The following is a 27,500-nucleotide window of genomic DNA, read 5'->3' as shown; positions in this document are numbered from 1 at the left end:
TACCAGTAAATTTCATGTCTGCTGAGTTGACAGCATGTCACCCATTAATAGTATACACTGTTCCAACAGGTACATGCAAAATATATTTGCCACAATCAGGCCTTGTCCTTAAGAAGACTGTTACCACACACATCATGGTCATTGATTGTCAGAGTACTGAAATAGACTTCTGAATACACCAGATAATCAGACTTAGAGCTTGTGTTCAATCATAAACTTGCCCTAGGGGCCTACAACTGTACTTGTCTCATATCTGGTATGAATTACAACCTAAAAACTTGGATTTGCCTCACACGTCTCATGAACGACAGCAATTGAATTCATATATAAGATATCAAGACATATAGACTATGGGCATACATATAGTAAACTCCATTTCCAAATTAAAACTTGCATCTTAACATCTAAATCAGTAATGGATAGTATTGATGGAAAACCCTGATAATGACCTGGTTTGTGGCTGTTAATTAATTTAAGTCACTATATGATTGAAGCAAGGTAATCAAAATATAGGATCCTTAAAAAACTAAGACTCCTGACAAAATGACCAATGCATAACTAGCTTTTCCGGACTCCGGAGTCATTTCTCCCCCCTCTCAATATGACTTAATTGGGCTCACATTCAATACATTTTTCTGAATATTGTAAAACTCTTCCCAAATGCATAATTAATTGGTTAGCCCATCTAATATCATTGAGTCATTGTGTTATGTGTACAAGAATCCCAGGAATGTTCCATTTCTTCATGGACTTGTGGTATTATAATTCACACCTACACTAATCTGCTGAATATCTGGTCATCAGATCTTGTTTGTGGATAATATATTTTACTATTTTACACCTGAATTAGCATAAAATATTTCACAGGTTAGGCAACTTACCTAAAATAACAAGCACACCCGAAAACAGAACAAACAGGAATGTCCATATCATGTACAGCACAAAAAAAGAAAAGAAAAAAAAAAAAGAAACTGATTATACTAGCACACCCGAAAACTGAACAAACAGGAATGTCCATATCATGTACAGCACACACACACACACAAAAAAAAAAAAAAAAAAATACTAGCACACCCGAAAACAGAACAAACAGCTAGGAATGTCCATAATCAATTGGCACCAACTGAAATCAGCCTAAATATAAATGCATCTCATTATTGATTTCCCAAATTACAAATTTATTACAACTACTAAATACTCTTTATATTTGAACTTAAAATAGTAACGTACACAATAAAGTCATCATTTATTAGCATTAGCTAAACAATCTAAATAGCCCACCCTAATGCACAATATATGCACTATAGCTATAATCCAAATATTATGCAATATCAATTTTATTTACATCAATCAAAACTAGCTTATCGGTCAGTTAGGGTTACAGACATATGTACGTTTCAATGAGAGAGGCCATGTGCAAGTTTGTTCTCCTAATCAGCATGTACGTAGTACAAATATTCATTACTTCTGAGCCAGAGGCTTGTGGCTATACAAGATCACTTTATGGTCGGCTTCATCTGTGTCTGGGAGGGTGAATGTTTGCTTTCATCATGTTGAAATGCATGGGTACTATGATTATTTAAAATCATTTAGATGTTGAAAGATTCATCATTTTTAATAATCCAGAATAATAAAAAAAATCTGGTACAATACTTATGGTTTCCCTCTCTCTCTCTAACTTGTAAACATATACTGAAAGAATGTTAAATATCCTTGGCTAGCAGAATTCAGCGTATTTTTTTTTATTATAGTCTAAGGCCACAAATTTAAAATTTGTGTTTTTCTGCTTACACCCAGGTCAAAATTTGGGTAGGTCAGTAGGAAATAAATCATATTTTTCCTCCAACTGTAGAGTACACAATCTCCATCAGGGCCCGAAGCTAACTTTTTACATCACCAGTCCAGCCGGACTGATAGGGTATAATTTCAACCAGTCCGCAGAAAAATTTACCAGTCCATCGGAATTTTCCAGAAGTAATCAAACATATTTTGTTAATGTTATTCAATGAAATAATGGAATCTAACTCAATATGCCTCAGACAATATTGTAACACTTATGAAATCTATATTTACTAACCGAGTTTGAGTTTGTTTGATATCTACAGAGGAATGCCAAATCCATGTACAAGATTCCATAAGTATATTTTCTAAAATGATGCTTTAAAAAATTAACCAGTCCCATCAGACTGTCTAAAACAAATGTATGTCAGTCCGCCAGACCTTTAACCAGTAACAGACTGATGGACATATGTTAATTTCGAGCCCTGTCCATGAAGTTGCAGGTATATATATATATTAAGGTTCATTTTTCAATATTAACACAACTTTAAATATACTTTGAAATAAATTGCCTATAATGAAGTAAATACAAGTGTCAAATCTCAAACAATTGTTCATTCAATGATCTCTCAAACAATAAGTTACAAAATACAAAAAAAAAATTATTGGGTAGAAGGTATAATTCAAGGTCAGTTGGGTTTGCGGAAACACAATAATTTTCAGTTTGGCCTTCAAACAATGCAGAGATAACATCCAACTGACTCCTGAATGCATTCCAAAACTAACTTTATGAGCCCCTGTTTTATCTTCTCTTCTATTCTGGATTTTAAAGAGAAAACATCATTATCTTTCCAATATGCACTGCAAAAGACCTCTTTTGTCAAGGTTTCTGTTCAAACTATGTACCTAAATGTTTTCAGATTGTGTTCAGTCCAAGTTGTCAATAAAACAACTTCAAACAGAAAGACATGACAGCTCACAAATCTTAGCCTCGAGCCAGGGTGTCCTTTTCAAGGCAATCACTCTGAAAGTGTGCTGTAAAGCTTGTCACCCTAATACTGACCCAATCGCTTTTAAAAATACATTTTTGCATGTTGACATGCATGGTGAAAACTAGAATGTCATCCTTTTGGTAACTACTACATGCATAAAGTCACCCCTCTATACAAACTATGAATAATTAGAAGATAATGGAGCTTTCAGGGCTATCTTCACTTCATAGTTGCCTGCATACAGAACAACGTCAAGATATGATTACCAATGTCATTCAAGGAGAACTGTAAACAAGTTACCAGGTGTCAAATACTATCCATCTCATTGTCGGATGTCAACATTTCTTACATCAATAAAAAAAAAAAAGCTAGCAGAGATTTGAAATGAAATGTATCTGCTATATATCTCAGAGTCAAAGCTGTTAAATGTGATCTTGGCAGAATAGACAGTACATGTATGAATTTTCATTTGCTGTGTAGTTTTAACTGCGTTTTTTTTTTTTTAAAAAGCTCAAGTGCTGCATAAATTAACGTGAATTGATGTAGACTAGTTGTACTGACAAATGTTCCTTGAGTCTGTTAAAGATGAATTATATATATGTATACTTTTTGAATGTGCAAAATATTCCACACTTTGGGAAAAAAAGATAATTTGAATTTAATATTACACAGGGCACTGTGGTATCTTAGTGCTTATCTAATAATGAGGACAAATTAAATGCAAGAATGTTGAGATTCTTTCTGTTGTTATTGAACTAATTAGTGGAACCATTTTAATATTTTGTATATATATATATTGTAATATTGTTAATGGGATATATATGTACATACATGTATATAGGTATGTATCTACATGTATGCATGTCCTGTTTGTTCTCAGCTTCTGTAGTTTAGTTTTAGTGCCAAGTTTGCATTTTTATTTTATTTATCTAGTTTCCATATCTATGTAAATATTCTGTTGTCCTGAAGAAGGGTAAGATCTTCCCAAAAATTTGACAATTTCATATTTTTCATAACATTGGTCATTATATATACATGACACATTCGCAAATCTGAGTCATTAAATGTCCTAACAGTTTTCTACTTCTGACATACTTTAGCATATAACCCTACATACTTATGCATATATAACATATATAAGTACCAGTACATTTGCCCCTGGGCAGCCTCCAAGTTTTTAAAATTACAAAGTAATCTGTTTTGCATTATGGTACTACAATATTGTATGTATAATTAAACACATGAAAAGAGGTTATAATGTGAAAAATAACACATACTTAGTTCATATATATTTTCATCCTTTTCAAGCTTTAATTTTTGCATACCTGTATATTGTACTGTCTGAATCATGTCTGCTGTATATAATAGACAATATTCAAAAGGGCCCTTATTTGAAAAAAAAAGAAAGCTAAATTCTATTGTATTCAAAGATTAACTACATCACTGTCAACTAGCATGTGATATCAAGTTCTTGCAATTCAATTTCTCTCTCTCTCTTGAATTCTCTTACAGCTGATGAATTTATTTTGTGGCATAAGGTCAACACTTATCTGTGGACACTAGCAACATTCAGTCTGGAAATCACCTAAACATATTCAGGTTCAACTAATAGTTTACAGGATTTACCCCCAGGTTTTTCCATACACTTTGAGGCTTACTTGGAACTGGATAACAAATTCATTTCCTATGTAACCCAATTATATTACATGTAATTATTATAAGGAAATTCAATGTCAGATATTTTAAAAAACATGTTTTATAAGCCACATGTTCAAATAATGTGACATCACAATACATTGAATCATGCTCAATAATGTTCTACAGAGCAAACAATATTTTTTTTTTTTTTTTTATCTTTTAATGTAAAGAAACAATGCATTATGATGACATGTTTTATACCCTCCCCACTTTAGCAGGGTGTATTATTGGAAATTACACCCTGCTTGATAACCAATCAGAACTTGTCACACAAGCTACAGTGTACATAGGAAGTAAATATATATGCATCTTGAAATACGCAAACCACAAAATCTATTTCATACGCAACATATGTCCGCGTTGTCTCTCTTTTAGGGTGAAGCAGTGCAAACACAGAACAGATGTAAATCTGCTGATCCATATATTTTTTGTTATGGGAGTAAGGATACTTGTGTGTGTCAGTTGCATCTTTTTTGTGCCTGACATCCAAAAAAGAAATATTAATTTATTAACTTTCTTTGTGATTGCAGTTTCATTGTGATGCACATACACCATCTGGTTCAAATTTAGCATAAAATTCTGAGTTTTACCACCAGGAGTTTGGGTTGCCCAATAAATGGAAAATATACCACCAACTGTGAAATATCAAACCTTACTGATAGGCATCTTTTTGTGTTCCTGCAAATCTACTTTCTAGTATTTAACAAAATGGAACGATCAGCAACAAAAGTATTGCAGTACATGATGCAGGTACAAATATCAGCTGCAAGAAATTTCATAATGAATTTGCATCTCTACTTCAAATATTCCATCACCTGCAGTACTTTATAACACACTGTCGTGGAAAAAAATTGCTTGGAATTTACAGCACAAAATATTAAAGGTGATGCACTACATTTGTAACCTCCATGGCATGGATGGCATGCTGGTATGACAACATGGTTAGCAAAACAATTTGTAATTTGTAACGGGAGCAGTCCTATTTATCAATTATTGAAGGAATGTGGGTCAGATTCCCATATTCAGTGCATCAAAGCAATTATAATCGTCTGCCTCACCCAGTTTTAATTTTACAATAGGAAAATTATAATTGAGACCTCAAGCATGGGGAGTCAACAAGCCTAAGTGATGCGTTTCCACATTAAATATCCACTAGATACAAAGTATAGCTGTGACAGCATTAGTAATGGGGGGTATAAAATTCCCTAACTGTTACAGTGCAATTTATGTTTTCAGGAACTAGCACAATCTGAGAAGTTGCACAATATGGCATAATCATGAATTGAAAGTACCTCTGACACGTATGATAAAAGGTAAATTTTATAAATTAGCAATGAAATTTACTCTGTTAACTATTAATACACTTAGGGGTGTACGTTTGATGTCCACTGTCCAACGAGTTTGCATTGTGCACGAGTAATCTACACCCTATCAAAGAGGATGGAATAGTTTTCTAAATCACAACTTTGCTGGATAAATAAAAACCGAAAGTTGAGTTTTTATTAATATCAAAGAGCTATGCAGATGCATGCTTTGCCAAACGTGTATACCATATCGATATGCAGCATACTTTTTTCATGAGAAACATATAAGTTTTAACTGATCATTAACGACAAAATACACATATATCTGTCATCAAGCTCTGAATTGTACACAGGAGTTTGCACTAGGCATACCTACACCTACCCCGAGAACTAGGTGTCTCAATATGAGCCGCGGTTTGTAGTGAATGAATGAAATCAGCATGAGATACTCACTTTATTGTTATGTAAAGCTTCTGCAGAATGCGCATCCTTGGCACCGAAACAAGCCTGGCACTTCAATTTGTTGAAAATATTGGGCTCGAACTTGCGACACTTCGAAGCCATGTTTGTTTACGTTTTCGAAAACGATCTTCCACTTACACACCTGATGAAACGACCAGGTGAGATATCAAATTATCCCGAACAGAAGATCCACTTTGTATATAATCCAAAACATCTGCATAGTAAAAGTTAAAAAAACACCTTATATATATCTAATACATCACAACACATCCAAACTAGTGGCTTCTTTCCGACCCCGATCAACCACCGGTGTCAGATAAGGTGCACGCGGAGTAATACGTTTTACGACGAACGCGTAGGGATTTACTTGTTACGATGGAAGAATGTAGGTCGTGCAGAACGTAGGCTCGAATGGGTGGCCTAGATAGTTGCCCCTCCCCCCTTTTTTATTATTAAACTGTGGAAAGTGTAACATTGGTCATTACAAGTTTTAAATACAGATACAATTTTATGTAATTGTTTTAGTAATATCATCAGATTTATTTATTTAGAACTATTTATTGTAGGAAAGATAATGTCCAGAATAACGTGATACACATCATACACAGTTTACGAAGCAATTTTCAAATTATCTGAATTATTAATATCTGCACCATGCATTTGTTATCATGATATTGTATTGCATCATTTTACCTAGATATATACAGTCTGTTAATTTAGGAATCCTTGTCGGATTAAGAGAGAGAGAGAGAGAGAGAGAGAGAGAGAGAGAGAGAGAGAGAGAGAGAGAGATGAAAGAGGAAGGATGAAGAGGTAGAAATGGTCATCCCTGCAAAAGAGGTTTCGTGTTTATGATATATTATGATTTAAAATGTAAATGAACGTGATATTTTGATGCCAGTCCACTGTTGTATATCGAACCCCTATTCATTATCACATACTTCGTAGCACAATATTGACCCTAACCCTAACCCTAAAAGAATTTTAAAAATGCATAGCGTAATCAGACTAATAAGGGTTACACACCTATTTTCTCAAAGTTAAAGCTCGTAGACGTGCAGCACTGTTTGAAGTGGATCCCCATATCCACCCAGTAAATTTACCATGCCCTCGTGACTGCACCACAGTCCGGAGCATACTTACTAAATCATCTATATAAACGAGTTTATTTTATCATCCAAGTAATATATATAATGTTAACACTTTGCGGTGAGCACGTGCATAAGACTTTTAAAATTTCACCCCTACTTCTTCTTTCCCACTTTCTCCCTTTTAATCTTCCTCCAGCCCCACTTTTCTGTTTACCCTTTCCATCCTCACTTGCAAGTTTTTCATACGGTGAATACAGTTGTTGGGTACATCCATTTCAATAAATTAAAGAATCTATGATAAAAACGGGATCGATGAAGGTGAAGGAGGGAGAACTGACCATTTTAATATAGCTTGGAATGTATAGCTTAGATCTTGCGCACGCTAATTTATTGCGTTTTTTTTTTTTTTTTAACTAATGCGATATTACTTGAATTTTAGTACAAAGCCAATGCATATTTCTATAATTACATTTTCAATGTCTCTACTAATTGCTATGATAGCCATTTCCTCATGACTGTAATGCAGTTGTAAACAGCGCGCGTATAAAACTAATAAATATAGCGAAATAAATATAGTACGTCTATTTTAACGACTGGGAATTCCCACAGAAATGAAAGTAGAATGTACATATGAGAAGTAAATTTTATTTTTGTAAATACATGAGGATGAAAGGTGAAGATAACGAACAGTTATCAATCTCAAAACTCCTATAAGCAATACAAAATAGAGAGTTGGGCAAATACGGACCCCTGGACATACTAGAGGTGGGAACAGCCTAGGAGTAAGCATCCCCTGTCGACCGGTCACACCCACCGTGAGCCCTATATATTGATCAGGTAAACGGAGTTATCCGTAGTCAAACTCAGTGTGCCAAGAACGGCCTAACAATCGGTATGAAACAAATCAGCCCGACAGCATTTGACCCAATGATAGGCTGTATTGGCAAACTATCAAATTATTAAAAATGTGTTTAGACTTTAGTTAAATTCTGGCCTGTATCCTTCGAGTTACGACCAACATGATACACCATTTCCATTTCCTATGATTGAAATCCATACTCCATGCAAAACTTACATGTATAATGTTATTTACAGCTGAATACTTCTTTTGTGATTTTTAATTACATGTTTTAATATTTAAAAAATTCAAAGGTCCAGTATTTTATTGCAAATTGTCTCTACTATATTCAACTTGGACATGAAATAAAGCATGCATACAATTCAGTATATAATTGTTTGTAAGATAGTTGAATTAAAGTTTGAAATACTTTATAATACTTTTTGTTCATTGATACATAAAAAAAAAATTAGCTGTCCTATCAGTGTTGAAAATTTAAAAAGTTGAGTCCTATCAGTATGTAAGTCAAAATAAATGCGAGTTCTATTGCATTTTGCACCGGTCCCAATTCCCCAATAAATATTGACCGGTCCCTTGGGTTGTTCTATACATAGACTGTACACGAAGAATACACAGTAATGGGGGCAAAAAACTACAAATAGTTGCTTGTCCTACATTTCCCCGATATTTCATAAAGTAGTTCTTAGTTTTATTAGCCGTAAAAAAGTGGATTTACATGTGGAATAACATTGCTTATTTTGAGACGTTGACAGAGATATACATATATGTATACAAATACAAATATTCATTGGCACAAACACAATTACAATGATTGGCAAGGCCCATTGAACATCATTAGATAATGTTTACATAATTCTTAGGTAGTCTTAGTTGACTTCTATATTCAAAACAAAACAGTCTCTAATAAATTTCGCAGTAATTTTAAAGATTTTATGTTTATCACATATCACTGTTTAAATATACTTGTAACATGTATCTTTCATTGTCGAGAGTAATATTTTTCATTATTATATCATAAATATTGCTAAGGTAGGTGTTTCTTAGCTTGGAATGATAAAATTTACTTTGAACAAGAAAATGAATTTCATCCTCAATCAAACCAGTATTGCAAGCATTACAACATCTACAATGACACGTGGTTTGCGACGATGTGCCATTAATAGCCTTCCCTTGAGGTTTGCCATTAGAGTTAAATATTAAAACTTTATATTTATCTACAATGACTTGCAGTTTCCAATTTAAACATTAGTTACTAGAATATCAAGGCTGGTCTGTAAGCCACTTTTGCTTTCAGAAAAGATTACAATATCACCAGCATATAACAGACAATTTGCATGAACATTGTTTACTTGTACAGGGTCACATTTTCCATTTTTCAAGTCATTGACAATACCATCAACAAATACATTGAAGAGTAACATCCCCTTGTTTGACACCACATTCAGAATTGAATACATCACTAATCCATCAGAAAATTTGATTCTACTCATTGTGCTATACTATACATGGAAAATAGAATATTAAACAATATTTGGAAAATATCAGATTCAAGGAGTTTATAAAATAAACATAATCTCCATAGAGTGTCAAATGCTTTTCTAAGATCAATAAAAGCAGCATATACTTTTTGTTTTTGTAATGGTCAATTATTGTTTTTATATAGAGAACAAGTGGTCTGATGTTCTACAATTTTCTTTGAAAAACAATTTGATTTTCGCTTTATATCAGTGACATAGAGTTTACAAATTCAAGTACCCTAGTATGGATTATTCTATTGAAAAGTTTTCCTAGATTTGAGGTAAATTGATATACCTCTGTATATGTGAGTGCAAGGAACGATAACTCTGGGTAGAAATTGGCACAAGTTTACGTTGCATATCGTGACATCATGAAACGCGTTCAACAAATGTGTCACGTAAAAAGGTACCTCCCCCTTTCCCACACTAAGTATTCCCACACTATAATATTAAAAAATAAGTAAATTAAACACCATAATTAAATATCATTGCCTATAAAACAATTAGCTATAATGTTATTTTAAAGAAATAACTTGTGCACAATATGCGCTATGCATTATGGGAAAATGTCGTCACAACGTAAACAGAGAACACGGGTACACGAGGTAAGCCCAGTTTAACAAAATACGACTAACTACAGTATCAAAAGTAATGACACCCAGAGGGGCTCGGTTGTCAGATATTATTTGTTCTTGAATAAAATTTCAAATAAAATCCGCCAAAAAACCCCGCTCTTTTCGCCGTTAAAAAAAAAAAATGTAAATTACTTTTATAAATGTACATATGATATAAAATTTTAAAACGACAAAAAGAGCGGGTTTAGGTGGTGGATTTTATTTATATATTATTCAAGAACAAATAATACAAAACTTCAATATCTGACAACCGAGCCCCTGTGATGAGACCGTCAAAACATATTCACAAAAGCATTCAAACATTCGATGTTACAATCGTAATATTAATATGTGCTGTACACGAGGCAAGTAATCGCCTAAATCAAACTCGTTGGAAGACAGTCAATCGGAACTCCTCGAATGTCTCGCGCATTATGTTGAGTGCGCGAGACATTCGAGGAGTTCCGATTGGGAAGACAGTGTCTAGACAAAGCTAGCGTATCATAGCACGTAACTGACGACTATGACGTCAAAATAGAAAAATTCACACGCTTTTCAGCCAGGACATCAGTAAGCAGGCTTCGGAGAACCGGACGAATCCCTTTTTATCTCTTTGTGGCTTTAAATGGTGTTAGAATTAAGGCCCCGATCTCACCTCATTCCCGGTGTCGTATTTAGGGGGTGTGCTCATCTATCTCAGCATTAGCGTCAAACTTGCATCGATATTTCATCCTAGACACCTACACCCATACATATCACACACGCCACATGTCCGTTTTTACAGCCCGCTGCTTTTGCCTGGTCGCTGGGACAATTCTGTACACAGCCCACACAGTTAGGTTACTAAGGCACTTTAGCTACACTTGCGTTGGATATCCCACTCATTCGTGCGTGCCACCCCAAAATGAATGGCACCACCCGATAGAGCATAGAATTTCCTGTCCAATGAGTGTTTCAAGTACGAAATTCCCCCAAAAATGAAAGAAATGCGTTCAATGAAAGAATCCCACCCAGTTCTTCTTAGTAACCATTGTTCACACATCTAAGAGACGACTATGACGTCACAATAGAAAAACTCCTAGCTACACCTGCGTTGGATATCCCACTCATTCGTGCGTGCCACCCCCAAAATGAATGGCACCACCCGATAGAGCATAGAATTTCCTGTCCAATGAGTGTTTCAAGTACGAAATTCCCCCAAAAATGAAAGAAATGCGTTCAATGAAAGAATCCCACCCAGTTCTTCTTAGTAACCATTGTTCACACATCTAAGAGACGACTATGACGTCACAATAGAAAAACTCCATTGTTGTCACTTATTTTCAATGAAACGCCTAAAACTCATTTACAAAGCGATTTTCACGCGGTTTTCGGCCATGGCACCAGTAAGCAGGCTTCGGCGCACCGGACGAATCCCCTTTGATCTCTTTGTGACTTTAAATGGCGTTAGAATTAAGGCCCCGATCTCACCTCATTTCCGGTGTCGTATTTAGGGGGTGTGCTCATCTATCTCAATTATCTCAGCATTCATGTCAAACTTGCATCGATATTCCATCCCAGACACCTACGCCCATACATATCACACACGCCACATGCCCGATTTTACAGCCCGCTGCTTTTGCCTGGTCGCTGGGACAATTCTGTACACAGCCCACACAGTTAGGTTACTAAGGCACTTTAGCTACACTTGCGTTGGATATCCCACTCATTCGTGCGTGCCACCCCCAAAATGAATGGCACCACCCGATAGAGCATAGAATTTCCTGTCCAATGAGTGTTTCAAGTACGAAATTCCCCCAAAAATGAAAGAAATGCGTTCAATGAAAGAATCCCACCCAGTTCTTCTTAGTAACCATTGTTCACACATCTAAGAGACGACTATGACGTCACAATAGAAAAACTCCATTGTTGTCACTTATTTTCAATGAAACGCCTAAAACTCATTTACAAAGCGATTTTCACGCGGTTTTCGGCCATGGCACCAGTAAGCAGGCTTCGGCGCACCGGACGAATCCCCTTTGATCTCTTTGTGACTTTAAATGGCGTTAGAATTAAGGCCCCGATCTCACCTCATTTCCGGTGTCGTATTTAGGGGGTGTGCTCATCTATCTCAATTATCTCAGCATTCGTGTCAAACTTGCATCGATATTCCATCCCAGACACCTACGCCCATACATATCACACACGCCACATGCCCGATTTTACAGCCCGCTGCTTTTGCCTGGTCGCTGGGACAATTCTGTACACAGCCCACACAGTTAGGTTACTAAGGCACTTTAGCTACACTTGCGTTGGATATCCCACTCATTCGTGCGTGCCACCCCCAAAATGAATGGCACCACCCGATAGAGCATAGAATTTCCTGTCCAATGAGTGTTTCAAGTACGAAATTCCCCCAAAAATGAAAGAAATGCGTTCAATGAAAGAATCCCACCCAGTTCTTCTTAGTAACCATTGTTCGCACATCTAAGAGACGACTATGACGTCACAATAGAAAAACTCCATTGTTGTCACTTATTTTCAATGAAACGTCTAAAACTCATTTACAAAGCGATTTTCACGCGGTTTTCGGCCATGGCACCAGTAAGCAGGCTTCGGCGCACCGGACGAATCCCCTTTGATCTCTTTGTGACTTTAAATGGCGTTAGAATTAAGGCCCCGATCTCACCTCATTTCCGGTGTCGTATTTAGGGGGTGTGCTCATCTATCTCAATTATCTCAGCATTCATGTCAAACTTGCATCGATATTCCATCCCAGACACCTACGCCCATACATATCACACACGCCACATGCCCGATTTTACAGCCCGCTGCTTTTGCCTGGTCGCTGGGACAATTCTGTACACAGCCCACACAGTTAGGTTACTAAGGCACTTTAGCTACACTTGCGTTGGATATCCCACTCATTCGTGCGTGCCACCCCCAAAATGAATGGCACCACCCGATAGAGCATAGAATTTCCTGTCCAATGAGTGTTTCAAGTACGAAATTCCCCCAAAAATGAAAGAAATGCGTTCAATGAAAGAATCCCACCCAGTTCTTCTTAGTAACCATTGTTCACACATCTAAGAGACGACTATGACGTCACAATAGAAAAACTCCATTGTTGTCACTTATTTTCAATGAAACGCCTAAAACTCATTTACAAAGCGATTTTCACGCGGTTTTCGGCCATGGCACCAGTAAGCAGGCTTCGGCGCACCGGACGAATCCCCTTTGATCTCTTTGTGACTTTAAATGGCGTTAGAATTAAGGCCCCGATCTCACCTCATTTCCGGTGTCGTATTTAGGGGGTGTGCTCATCTATCTCAATTATCTCAGCATTCATGTCAAACTTGCATCGATATTCCATCCCAGACACCTACGCCCATACATATCACACACGCCACATGCCCGATTTTACAGCCCGCTGCTTTTGCCTGGTCGCTGGGACAATTCTGTACACAGCCCACACAGTTAGGTTACTAAGGCACTTTAGCTACACTTGCGTTGGATATCCCACTCATTCGTGCGTGCCACCCCCAAAATGAATGGCACCACCCGATAGAGCATAGAATTTCCTGTCCAATGAGTGTTTCAAGTACGAAATTCCCCCAAAAATGAAAGAAATGCGTTCAATGAAAGAATCCCACCCAGTTCTTCTTAGTAACCATTGTTCACACATCTAAGAGACGACTATGACGTCACAATAGAAAAACTCCATTGTTGTCACTTATTTTCAATGAAACGCCTAAAACTCATTTACAAAGCGATTTTCACGCGGTTTTCGGCCATGGCACCAGTAAGCAGGCTTCGGCGCACCGGACGAATCCCCTTTGATCTCTTTGTGACTTTAAATGGCGTTAGAATTAAGGCCCCGATCTCACCTCATTTCCGGTGTCGTATTTAGGGGGTGTGCTCATCTATCTCAATTATCTCAGCATTCATGTCAAACTTGCATCGATATTCCATCCCAGACACCTACGCCCATACATATCACACACGCCACATGCCCGATTTTACAGCCCGCTGCTTTTGCCTGGTCGCTGGGACAATTCTGTACACAGCCCACACAGTTAGGTTACTAAGGCACTTTAGCTACACTTGCGTTGGATATCCCACTCATTCGTGCGTGCCACCCCCAAAATGAATGGCACCACCCGATAGAGCATAGAATTTCCTGTCCAATGAGTGTTTCAAGTACGAAATTCCCCCCAAAATGAAAGAAATGCGTTCAATGAAAGAATCCCACCCAGTTCTTCTTAGTAACCATTGTTCACACATCTAAGAGACGACTATGACGTCACAATAGAAAAACTCCATTGTTGTCACTTATTTTCAATGAAACGCCTAAAACTCATTTACAAAGCGATTTTCACGCGGTTTTCGGCCATGGCACCAGTAAGCAGGCTTCGGCGCACCGGACGAATCCCCTTTGATCTCTTTGTGACTTTAAATGGCGTTAGAATTAAGGCCCCGATCTCACCTCATTTCCGGTGTCGTATTTAGGGGGTGTGCTCATCTATCTCAATTATCTCAGCATTCGTGTCAAACTTGCATCGATATTCCATCCCAGACACCTACGCCCATACATATCACACACGCCACATGCCCGATTTTACAGCCCGCTGCTTTTGCCTGGTCGCTGGGACAATTCTGTACACAGCCCACACAGTTAGGTTACTAAGGCACTTTAGCTACACTTGCGTTGGATATCCCACTCATTCGTGCGTGCCACCCCCAAAATGAATGGCACCACCCGATAGAGCATAGAATTTCCTGTCCAATGAGTGTTTCAAGTACGAAATTCCCCCAAAAATGAAAGAAATGCGTTCAATGAAAGAATCCCACCCAGTTCTTCTTAGTAACCATTGTTCACACATCTAAGAGACGACTATGACGTCACAATAGAAAAACTCCATTGTTGTCACTTATTTTCAATGAAACGCCTAAAACTCATTTACAAAGCGATTTTCACGCGGTTTTCGGCCATGGCACCAGTAAGCAGGCTTCGGCGCACCGGACGAATCCCCTTTGATCTCTTTGTGACTTTAAATGGCGTTAGAATTAAGGCCCCGATCTCACCTCATTTCCGGTGTCGTATTTAGGGGGTGTGCTCATCTATCTCAATTATCTCAGCATTCGTGTCAAACTTGCATCGATATTCCATCCCAGACACCTACGCCCATACATATCACACACGCCACATGCCCGATTTTACAGCCCGCTGCTTTGGCCTGGTCGCTGGGACAATTCTGTACACAGCCCACACAGTTAGGTTACTAAGGCACTTTAGCTACACTTGCGTTGGATATCCCACTCATTCGTGCGTGCCACCCCCAAAATGAATGGCACCACCCGATAGAGCATAGAATTTCCTGTCCAATGAGTGTTTCAAGTACGAAATTCCCCCAAAAATGAAAGAAATGCGTTCAATGAAAGAATCCCACCCAGTTCTTCTTAGTAACCATTGTTCACACATCTAAGAGACGACTATGACGTCACAATAGAAAAACTCCATTGTTGTCACTTATTTTCAATGAAACGCCTAAAACTCATTTACAAAGCGATTTTCACGCGGTTTTCGGCCATGGCACCAGTAAGCAGGCTTCGGCGCACCGGACGAATCCCCTTTGATCTCTTTGTGACTTTAAATGGCGTTAGAATTAAGGCCCCGATCTCACCTCATTTCCGGTGTCGTATTTAGGGGGTGTGCTCATCTATCTCAATTATCTCAGCATTCATGTCAAACTTGCATCGATATTCCATCCCAGACACCTACGCCCATACATATCACACACGCCACATGCCCGATTTTACAGCCCGCTGCTTTTGCCTGGTCGCTGGGACAATTCTGTACACAGCCCACACAGTTAGGTTACTAAGGCACTTTAGCTACACTTGCGTTGGATATCCCACTCATTCGTGCGTGCCACCCCCAAAATGAATGGCACCACCCGATAGAGCATAGAATTTCCTGTCCAATGAGTGTTTCAAGTACGAAATTCCCCCCAAAATGAAAGAAATGCGTTCAATGAAAGAATCCCACCCAGTTCTTCTTAGTAACCATTGTTCACACATCTAAGAGACGACTATGACGTCACAATAGAAAAACTCCATTGTTGTCACTTATTTTCAATGAAACGTCTAAAACTCATTTACAAAGCGATTTTCACGCGGTTTTCGGCCATGGCACCAGTAAGCAGGCTTCGGCGCACCGGACGAATCCCCTTTGATCTCTTTGTGACTTTAAATGGCGTTAGAATTAAGGCCCCGATCTCACCTCATTTCCGGTGTCGTATTTAGGGGGTGTACTCATCTATCTCAATTATCTTAGCATTCGCGTCAAACTTGCATCAATATTTCATCCCAGACACCTACGTCCATACATATCACACACGCCACATGCCCGATTTTACAGCCCGCTGCTTTTGCCTGGTCGCTGGGACAATTCTGTACACAGCCCACACAGTTAGGTTACTAAGGCACTTTAGCTACACTTGCGTTGGATATCCCACTCATTCGTGCGTGCCACCCCAAAATGAATGGCACCACCCGATAGAGCATAGAATTTCCTGTCCAATGAGTGTTTCAAGTACAAAATTCCCCCAAAAATGAAGGAAATAGGATCAAAGAATCCATTGTTCGCACATCTAAGAGCTTGTGTTGAATATCGTACTGATTTGTGTGTCCCATGTTCCTTATGGTTGTCAGTGATGGGATCATGTAGCAGCCTTGTTTGCACCCGATGAATTCCTTTTCATCTCTTGGGGACCTAAAATGGCGTTAAAATCAAGGCCCCAATCTCACCCCATTTCCATATTTTCGGAGTGTACTCATTTACATGTATCTCAAGGATAATAAAACTATTATGTACTGTTTAGTGGGGGAGACATCACTGATGATCAGGTATGAGAAGGATCATCTATGGAACCTGATAATTTGTTATGTCTCTCTGTTAAACAGTCCATAATTGTATATTAACATAGTACATCTTATGGTCCAGATATTTCAACTTAAATACTGTCACCCCAGGTGTAATTCTTTAATCTCTAAGAAACCATATATCATCAAATATAAAGGATAGTTGCACATTTACGTTACAATAAAATAATTTTGTTTTCACTCAATCCACTGCATCATACCTTTTTCAGTTTTCTTAACAGCTTTGTTAACACACTGGGTTTACAGTTTTTGTTTACAGCTGGTTAAGGATGCAAACATTATATCACAATAAGATAATATGTTGGACGGTGTGACCGTTGAGACGAGCGAAGCCCATTAACATCTTGCAACACGACTTATAGACATTTTATCCGTCTCTTCATTTAACGCGGGAAATATAAGATGGTGGATGTAAATTACATTGTGACGTCATATTAGCTGTAATGTTTTTTCTTCTTCTCTCAAACCAAGCAAAACAAAATGTTTGAAGCTATGAGGCAGCTTGTCTGGAATTTAAAAAGATTTATGGTACTTTCTAAACAGTCTAATTATTTTAATTACGGGTTTGTCAATGAAGTATACTGCAGTGACGGCGACATTTTTCCAGAAGCATTATGGGTAATACTCATCTTTTTTCAGCTGAAGAAGAGCAAATCACGTGACTCATATGTGTAATCATTGGAGCGAGCTCGTCGCGTCGCTTCGTGACGCGAGCTTTGCTCGCTATTACTTTTATCAGGGAAGAGACCTACTTTGCAATTCATTAAATTTCATTGGGTATCAGTTTTGAGCATAAACGTCAAACCAAAACAAAATACAGTCTAATATGATGTCTCATGAAATGTATGGAAACCATACTCATAAAATTACATTCCAAACAAATCTGTAAAATCTTGGCAATCCACACATTAAAATAACTCCACAATATATACTAGCATTCAGGCTTTCATTGAATGATGAACTTTGTATAAAATTAACATGTTAAATATAACACCATTTATTTTAAAATGATTTATCACAGTTGTTAACAAATACATTACAAAATATCAACATAGTAAAAATATACAATATTTCTCAAATATTATCAAATAAATACAACATGATTAATATGTGAAAATGAAGGCAAAAAAAAAAAAAAAAAAAAAAAAAAAAGAGCTTAATATAAATGATTTTTCAGATTGGAATAAAAAAAACATCCATGATACTGAACAAAAAGGCACTATATAGCATGATCAATTTTGACAAAATCTCCTGCATTCATTTAGGTCTTGATTCCTCACCATAGCTTTAAATAGCACCACACTTGTACTGCATGCCTTAGTATGCACATGGACATAATCAATACATAATATGTATAACAATCCATAAGTCACTTTTAATAATCACGAAACAATGAATTTAAAAGAATTGAATTCTACATGTTATTTAAATTACAAAAACAGTGAATATAAAAAAGACTCCCTTCTCCCTCCCCCAAATATGTTACTTGAAAGAAATTACATATACTAGTATATCTTAACATTTATTTATTAACAAAATATTGGTATACAGCCAAAATAATGAGAAACAAACAATCAACAACACTATTATACCTTAAATATTCCAAAAATCAATACCTGTAATGGAAAATCTACACCACCTCTGATTCTCTGAATTCAGAATGAAGGGGTGTAATAGATCTTTGCACTTAGAGTGTCTGTTTCCACAAAACTGACTAATTCCTCCAGAAGTGGATGCGAGTGACTGTAAATCCAGACAAGCTTACTGAACGACATCAATCCTGGATCTGACAGCATGCAAATTACCCATCATTCCCAGAATTCTATATGAAACACAGTCTTCTAGCCCTTTTCCCACTGACACTGATGTATATTTTACCTCTCATTCTGACAATCATGAAATTAAAATCCCAAATTCAAATGATTACCAAATTCTCAATATGTCAATCTGTGTAAAGTTTCAATTTCTTTGTATATTCAAACTGTTGTATTGTTTTATTCAAACTAGTTTTTTAATACTGTCGATCAGTCACATTCACTCATGCTTCAAAAGACTCATGAGCTATATCCACTTCCCTGCAGCATTGTAAATAAATGACTGTTTACCAGATCCCACAGGACGATAATGAGCTACAAAGAGAAAATATTTCACTTATATAAACTGCTTATATACACAATGTCTTATAATTCACCTATCTAATTAAAATCAGATCTTCCCTAACCGTTACACTGGAGAAGGATCTGACAGCAATGCGTTTTAGGTCATGTTATTTCACCTTTCACACTCGACCAATCAAATGGAGGCTTTCACTAACTTGAAAATTTTGCTGTTATATCGATCCCAATCTAATTAAAATCAGATCTTCTCTAACCATTACACTTCCAGTGTAACAGTTGGAGAAGATCTGATTTTAATTAGATTGTCATAACACCACGTTACATGGAGGGGTGTGAATTCTTTGAAGCCAGTGCTGGAATATCAATATACACGTAGCAGAAGGTCTTGGGCAACACTAGTTGTCAAATCTGACAGTCAGTCATAAAAAAAATTATTTTTATCTCCTGGGAAGAAGATTTTGGGGACAATTATTATAAACATTGTTCATTTTGAAAAAAAAAATCGCTATAACGCATCAAAGATGCTATGGCTGAGTTGCAGTTTCGAAAATTATGCACGCTTGCATTCACAAAGTAAAAACATGCACGTATTTAATATAGTTTATAATTATGAAGCTTTGAATGGCCGCAATAGGTATTTAGTGTGATAATGACCTTGACCTTTGGATTTCAAAAGCAACATGAATCTTGAATGTCATCATGATTTGAAGTCTGATAAACATGCACCAGCAAGTACATGTATAAAAGTTAGAGGCAAGCTCAAATCTACAGTACGTAGTGAAAAAGAGACCTTGACCTTTTGGCCTCAAAAATAAATAGGAACCTTCCTCTTTTGGATGTGATCAAAATATGCAAGTCTGACAAAGACACACCAAGTAGTATGAAAGTTAGAGACCAGACAAGCTCAAATCTATGGCATTTAGTGACAAAGTCACCTTGACCTTTGACCTTTTCACCTCAAAATAAATAGGAACCTTCCTCTTTTGGATGTGATCATGTTATGTAAGTTTCACAAAGATGCCCCTAGTAGTATGAAAGTTAAAGACCAAACAAGGTAATTGTGGACACCGCCCACCCACCCGCCCGCCCAGACGCCCATTCTTTGCCAATTTAAAAGCCGAGATTTGCTATGCAACTTGGCCAAAAATCAATACACTTAAACTCTAGTTCTTGTTTTAGACACAAAGATTTAAAATCATTTTTGTAAATGTCCAAATAGAATATACAGAGACTATTGAAAACTTTTCATTGTAGAAAAGAATATTCCTGAATTTGACATTCTGAAGTGCACAGATGAAGTTAATATGCATAACAAAGAATGTCAGTTCCACATCATTTATTGAAACTAACAGTTGAATGTTTCATGAAAGGAGAACTTATTTTCAGTGAATGAAATACACCCCTGTTGACCAGTAACTTGCAAGATTTGTATCACTTTGTATCACGATAATGTGTACACAATATCGAAACAATGACTTCATTTCTGTGTGTGTGTGTGTTGGGGGGGGGGGGGGGGGGGGGGGGGGGGGGGAGAATAAACTATTTTGCATGGCAAGCATTGGAAAATCCGTGCAAATTTTGTCAAGCTACATTTCTCATATATTCACAATGATCTACAGTTGTTCTTAAAAACTTTCTTCATAACGAGCTCCGAGATGAAATCGGATGGTACTAGGTAACATGGATGTCTTAATGCAGTTCTAATCTGTATCAATATTACTGAAGTTTACAGCTTCCTTTGCCAATAATTCTAGAGCATAATTTTTTTTTATCACTGATTGGGTCCATTTCTATCTGGTATACCTTGACAACTTAACACTAAAGTTCACTGAACTTAATAAAACTAAAAAATCAGTTTGAAAATGGCTTTTATCTTTTTGATCATGTAATCTTTTCCACGCAATACAAACTAGAGTGATAATTTTTCTATAATCTGCAAACTTATTGCACTAATAATATTAGTTATAAAAATGAATCTGTATAAACACTGATTTTCCAAAAATCTAAAGTTTATTGTTATTGTATTTCCTCTTTGTTTCTCATCGAAGATTTTTTTTTTACTTCTGAAATTGTTTCACATCAGACTGCATGACACATTCTGGAAATTCTATGAACCTCATTTATGTTAAACCATGTAAAAGGCTCTAATCGGCACGGCTAATATTAGAAAAAAACACATACTACAGTAAATTGAAGTGTGGGTATTCTGAATAATTGATCGTCAAAATCAGTTTCACATTTGGGGATATCTAAATTGTAGGAGAGATTCATTTTGACCTGAGCACTATGACAAAACCCACCTGGACCAGGTAATTCTCCAACAGATACATTTCCTGTCCATCGACTGGTTGTGGAAACAAATGCAGAACTGGACATGTAATGTTTAGGAGGACCCTCATAATCGACAACATCATAGTTAGCTGGACCAGGTTGGGCTGGGGTGTCTGGTAATGGCATGGCAGGAGCTGATATACATAGATAATGCTTCCTCCTGTGAAATACATTAAACAAACTTCATTTTATAGATGCATTCTAATTGATAACAGAATTTAAATCATGTTTACATTAATGACTTCTATGATGTCATTGAATGATCACAAACAGCCTTTTATGCATTTTTTAAGCATAGAAAATATTTCTGTTACATATAATATTGCTAAATTCAATACCGCTTTCATTATACTTACGGGAAAAGCTGTTTTTTGGCTGGCTCAACAGCTTCATTTGGTTTATATGCACCAGGACCAGGTACCTAAAATAAATATTTGTAACCTGAGATTATAATCTATTGTGTGTATCACATGTTCAGAATTGAGCAGAAATTTGAAAAAGTACCAAGTTTGTACAAGAAAAACCAGATTATTACTGCCTGCTTTGCCTGATTAATATCAAACACTCACGGGAGCTGGGCTGGGCTGCATTTGTCGTTTTGATCTTGATTTAAAACTGGAAAATGGTACTTTGATACTTTCATGTTGGAGATGGTCTTTGACTGAATAATGCCCTGTAACCAGAAATTTTAAAATCAATAGCAACTAACAAGAACTGGGGGGGGGGGGGGGGGGGATATGTTATATTGTACATAGTTTTCAAAATCTTTTTGAATTTTTCTTTTCATATCATACATAAATGTTGAAAACCAGGAACTGAAATTCTTTATATTCAGAGACAGGTACAGTGATTACAAATCAAGCATATTTTTCATACCATGACCAAATTTTAACACCCCAAAATAATTTCTCGAAACTTTTTTTTTTTCTTGTCAAGAATTATTTTACCTGGCGCAGGGTTCCTGGTTATGTCTTTGATAGATATGAGTTCTCGTTTACTCTTTGACTTAAAAGCTGCATCAGCTGAAACATTATTGCTTTTTCCTATCTGCACTTTTAAAACCTGTAAAATAGCAGTTCACAGCATATGAACAATCAAATATTTCAACAGCAAATATGTAGTATTAATGGGAGTTATTCAAATTACTGTGAAATTTATTAGAGAATGTTTTGAATACAGAAGTCAATTACTTAAGACTACATAAAAATTATGTAAACATTATTTAATGATGTTCAATGGGCCTTTGCCAATTACTGTAATTGTGTTTGTGCCAATAAATAGTTGTATTTAAAGGACTATCCTTGAATATCATAAAATTTTCCAGCTTACTTATACTTTTCGTTATAGCATATATCAATAAATTATGGAAAATATATCAATTCCTATTGTTATTCAACAAATTATTAAAATGTACCCATCTAAATTGTAAATGAAATGTAAAATAATTGATAAATTTTATTGACTTGTGCACATTTTCCCCAATATACTATTCTCAAACTTTTATGAACTACATGTAAATATCATTTATTATTACTTGATATTGATTAGGTGCAGGTCGTTTCTCTTTCTTTTCCTGTTCTGTTGAGTGTGCTATTGGTTTTTGGAAGAGTCTCCCCACTTCAGATCGATTGAAATCATTCTGGGTCCTCAGCATGCTTGGCATACCATAGACACCCGGTCCTGGGGCACTAGTTCCTATATACTTCAAACCTTTCTTTGACTACAAATTTAAGACAATACATGCATTATGAATTGAATCTGTTTGAAATATGCCATATATAATAGGATTTTCTGATTTTTATTGAATCATAGTTCAATGATAATCTTTTCAGGAACAGCTTTCTCTCTATTTGAAATCACTGCTAACCTTTGATGCAAATCCTCCAGTTCCTTTCTTAGAATATGAGGCACTGTTATTTTCTATGGCTGAGTGTTTCACATAGCTTCCTGGCCCAGGTGCATCTGTCTGTTAAAGTGACAAAATGTTTCATCTGATTAAAAGAACATGTATTGCATATTCATATATTGATTCTTGGTACTGTAATACTGATTTAATGTAATAATATAATTCAACAACATTTTTCATAAACATGTACTAAGGTTGGAAGTGCAATATATTTTTAAAATATTACAATCAGCATTACTGCATGAAATAAAATTCTATCTAATACAATATATCAAACTGATAATCAACACCTACCATAGCAAAGTCGGAGTGAAAACGTTTTGCTTGTGCTCCAAACCCTTTTTTGTCACTATTGTCAGTTACAATGGTCTGGTATCTACTGGGTATTGATGCTGTTGCTGCCACAATGCCATGTCCTACAAGCACAGCAAATTTTCAAAATAAATACTAGACTAGCCATTTAAACTTAGATCTAAATGTTGCACTGTCATTGGTTGAAATGTGTCGCATAATTGCTTGTACGTATAGTGATCAGAAAAAGAGGAATAACAAGATGATGGATACTTGTCAAAACCTATTATGGATTTGCAAGACATTATAAGAATTTCAAAAATTTATTTCCATTTCAGTGGTCTGTAATGTGCCTCTTTTGTAATTTAAAGTGTGTTTTATAACAGTTATGACAGTATAAATTGGCTATAGTATGTTTTTATTATACTTCCTGACACACTTGTTAAGTAATGATGATAAGGTCTTTAACAAAATAAATCATACATTTGATTTAGTATTAGATCTAATAACTAATAAAAATTTCTTTGTAACGAATGTCCTTACCACACATGACAAATGTCCATAGTTTACAAGGGCAACACTATGTCAATATACATTGTAGAATGAAATAAGGGATTTATGAGATGTATATCTAGGAATACATTCATACCTGACTTTAAATATGTACTCCATTCTAACCATACCATAGGTGTAGCTTGGGTTTTAATATTACCGAGGCAGGGGGTCTGGGGGGCTGTGCCCCCCAGAAGCTATCGACATTTTAACAATGTAAAAGGTGGTTTTTTTTTACCAAGGCAGCTGTTGCCTCAATGGAAGCTACACCACTGCATACTTTCAAACTCTTTATACTTTTAGATTTTTCGGCTTTGTTTATTTTATCATTATGGGACCAAACTCCATAATTTAAAAAAGTGAAGGAACCAAATATTAAACTGTGTAAAAAAAAGAAGTTTGCTTTTCCTCTTCTATAACGTGTGAGGACACTATTGTTATCAAACTTCAGGGCAACTTTATTGCAAACAGGAAAGAAATGAATGGGTGGATTGCAATAATATAATATTTAAGTTATGATCATATCATCAACATAATGAAATGTAGAAAGCAATATACTAAATAATAAAAAACAGACTGTCACATGAAAACAAGATTCACAGGATGCACATACTGACATAGATACTAAGATAGATCCATCATGAGAATTTATAAAATCCCTCCAAATGCCAAATGATATAATGTATTATTCACATATAGCGAGAATGCAAATTAACAGATAATAAAACACAATGACATTTTTATTTGCAAAAGCGATACTACTTCTGAAAGTAAGTGTGGGGAATCTTGGGTCCCCTAATGTAAATGAGGGTCATATTTTCAGCTGGAACATTATTCTCTATTGAAAATATGATGGCTTGTTATCATGAGCCATCAAATTTCATGTATAATAGCGAGCACAAAAAACCAGTGCTTCTTACTGCGAGCTTTAATGACTAAAGTGCACAACATAATCCAAGCTAAATCTAAAAAAAAGAATTATCCTTAGCCCAGAAGTTCCTTGTCAAAAATGGCTGAAATCTCACAGTCATACCTTGGACTTCGATTGTGAACTTACGTAGATTATCATCCTAATCTTGTGGTCTCCTAACTCAAAAATTCAGTGCACCATTAGGCATAATTTTAACAAAGTGCAATATTTATGAAAAGCAGGGGAAGATTATGTATGACGTCATGTCTAAGTTTTGACGTATGTCATAATAAGACTGACAGTGGTGGATCTTGATACTTGTTATTTCCATTTGTGAAAGCTGTGCTACCGGGATAATATACAATGCAGTACATAAACAGTAGGCTTATGTAATATAGCATCAAATATAAATTGTGTATATCAACTGCAAACCACAATTTCGATTAAAATACTAAGTCTCAACAGGAATTGATTATTCTAACAAGAAAAAAAGAGACAAACTTGTTAAACTATGTGAGGGAGCACAGGTACTAAGTTTAAGTTATTTTTTAAAAAATACCAAAAAATTTATGGAATTGAATTCGTCCAGATTAAAAACATTTTTTTAAAATTTTTGTTTTTTCCGTATCTAAAAATAAGAACTGCTTAAATCTATTTCCTTGACATGTCCGGTAATGCAAACCATGATGACACCTGCCCCAATGATAACCAACCATGCCACTTGCTATTAATGGCTGAAAAATCATTAATTAATTCAATTTTTGTGAATAAATCTTAATGTATTTGTACAACAACAGTGGAGAAGGGTGCAAATATTTTGCAATTTATTCAATAATTATATGAGAATGCTGAATATTTCATCATTGTGTTGCAACTAGGATTATGTACAACAATAAAAATATTGATCTAATTTTCTCTTCTGAAACATGATATTGCTACACGGGGATTGTGATATGAATATCATTTTATAAATATTAGATAGGTGCACAAGGGGGGGGGGGGGGGATCCACATATGTATAATACAATAATGTTGAATTTATCTATTTATTTAAAATTATCATTATTGAGAAATGCATTTTATGTTCAAAGGCAGTGCTGTTCACACAGGTTTACAAACTTGTCAATGAAAGGTTTGCAACAAGAGTTGAATATTTTTAATCACACATTTAGTGACTTGGGAAGATTGAGAGTAAAAGTAAGGAAAGAAGAGGCAGCCGAGAGCATACAGTTAATAAATTTTGCGCGTCAAAGATTAAGCATATCATTGTGAAGGCAACAGAAATAAAACGTATATAGATCTTTAATTAATAATAAAATTTATTTAAATATTTCAATCACATTCATGCATGTATGATATGTTATAATATAAAACCCTGGTAGAAAGCTAAAATGGGCTGTTTCTGCTGCCTAATTTTATTCATGTACTGAGTATTTGGCAAATAGATATTAATTGTTTAAATTGAACCAGGGACCTATATACTAACATTAGTATATAGGTCCCTGATTGAACCTGATCAAAGCATGGACATCATAAATTATGTACATACATGTAGGTGCGCTCGCTCAAACGGTAGCACCGTCAACATATTATCGCTTCAAAAAGAAAAGTACTAGATTTATTCCACCTATTTCTCTCCAATGTTTGGTAGAAATGTTTCTGCCAAAGTACATTTTACCTGGCTAAATTTACCTGATTTTTACTTTAAATTACAGGTTTAATATCTCATTTATCTCTTCATGTGACATTTTAACATTTGTATCGTTTGATTACCCTTGTGCAAATGCCCTGACGTTGTTCTACTATGGATTCTTTTAACATAATCGTCATCGACAACACGAATACTATCGGTGGCCGCCATGTCTAAACAATGACAAACAACAGCTTCCGGATATGGGTACGGAAAAAAATAGTAAAGCATTCATTACAAGATTTGATGCCATGAAAGAAAATATAATACTATACAATGGGTACTTTGTAATTAAAAGAATAATCTTACAATAAGTCTATCAAAATGTTTGTAAATAAACAAGTTTTATATATCATCGCCGTATGAATATTTTATCGAAAATAGTGCAAAGTTGCTAAGAACAAAAAATGGAATGATCCTACTTGTAGGGGTGTGAACAATGTTGTTTTCTGTTTTAGTATAGC

General features: G+C 35.9%; 3 protein-coding genes across 12 annotated transcripts in view; 1 reads left to right on the top strand and 2 right to left on the bottom strand.

The window, feature by feature from the left end:
* The window catches only part of LOC125668582 (uncharacterized), a 38,370-nt gene extending 31,758 nt beyond the window's left edge, over positions 1-6,612 (bottom strand). For 2 of the 6 annotated variants that reach the window (XM_048902868.2, XM_056164303.1), the window contains exon 1: positions 6,227-6,612. In XM_048902868.2, coding sequence (XP_048758825.2) covers positions 6,227-6,337 — 111 coding nt within the window. In that variant the 5' untranslated portion in view covers positions 6,338-6,612. The remainder of the gene's footprint in view (positions 1-6,226) is intronic. The other 4 variants (XM_056164304.1, XM_048902867.2, XM_056164305.1 and 1 more) reach the window with 4 other exon arrangements.
* A 3,620-nt stretch (positions 6,613-10,232) lies between these two features.
* Positions 10,233-27,500, top strand: part of LOC125668590 (ribonucleoside-diphosphate reductase small chain-like) — a 32,536-nt gene continuing 15,268 nt past the window's right edge. Inside the window, exon 1 of one of the 4 annotated variants that reach the window (XM_048902883.2) lies at positions 10,233-10,307. In XM_048902883.2, the coding sequence (XP_048758840.2) occupies positions 10,254-10,307 (54 nt within the window). In that variant the 5' untranslated portion in view covers positions 10,233-10,253. Of the gene's footprint in view, positions 10,308-21,649; positions 21,805-27,500 lie in introns of those variants that run through there. The other 3 variants (XM_048902882.2, XM_048902885.2, XM_048902884.2) reach the window with 3 other exon arrangements.
* LOC125668592 (O(6)-methylguanine-induced apoptosis 2-like) overlaps positions 18,222-27,500 on the bottom strand; it is a 21,451-nt gene continuing 12,172 nt past the window's right edge. Inside the window, exons 1-9 of one of the 2 annotated variants that reach the window (XM_048902889.2) lie at positions 27,120-27,222; positions 23,889-24,010; positions 23,556-23,654; positions 23,223-23,408; positions 22,636-22,750; positions 22,258-22,361; positions 22,045-22,109; positions 21,658-21,848; positions 18,222-19,369 (exon numbers count right to left, since the gene is read on the bottom strand). In XM_048902889.2, coding sequence (XP_048758846.1) covers positions 19,302-19,369; positions 21,658-21,848; positions 22,045-22,109; positions 22,258-22,361; positions 22,636-22,750; positions 23,223-23,408; positions 23,556-23,654; positions 23,889-24,010; positions 27,120-27,207 — 1,038 coding nt within the window. In that variant the 5' untranslated portion in view covers positions 27,208-27,222 and the 3' untranslated portion in view covers positions 18,222-19,301. Of the gene's footprint in view, positions 19,370-21,657; positions 21,849-22,044; positions 22,110-22,257; positions 22,362-22,635; positions 22,751-23,222; positions 23,409-23,555; positions 23,655-23,888; positions 24,011-27,119; positions 27,223-27,500 lie in introns of those variants that run through there. The other variant, XM_048902888.2, reaches the window with a different exon arrangement.

This window comes from Ostrea edulis, chromosome 4 (assembly GCF_947568905.1).
Source record: "Ostrea edulis chromosome 4, xbOstEdul1.1, whole genome shotgun sequence".
Lineage (NCBI taxonomy): Eukaryota > Metazoa > Mollusca > Bivalvia > Ostreida > Ostreidae > Ostrea > Ostrea edulis.
The sequence above is the reverse complement of the archived record's forward strand: the minus strand, read 5'-3'. Positions and strand labels throughout refer to the sequence as shown.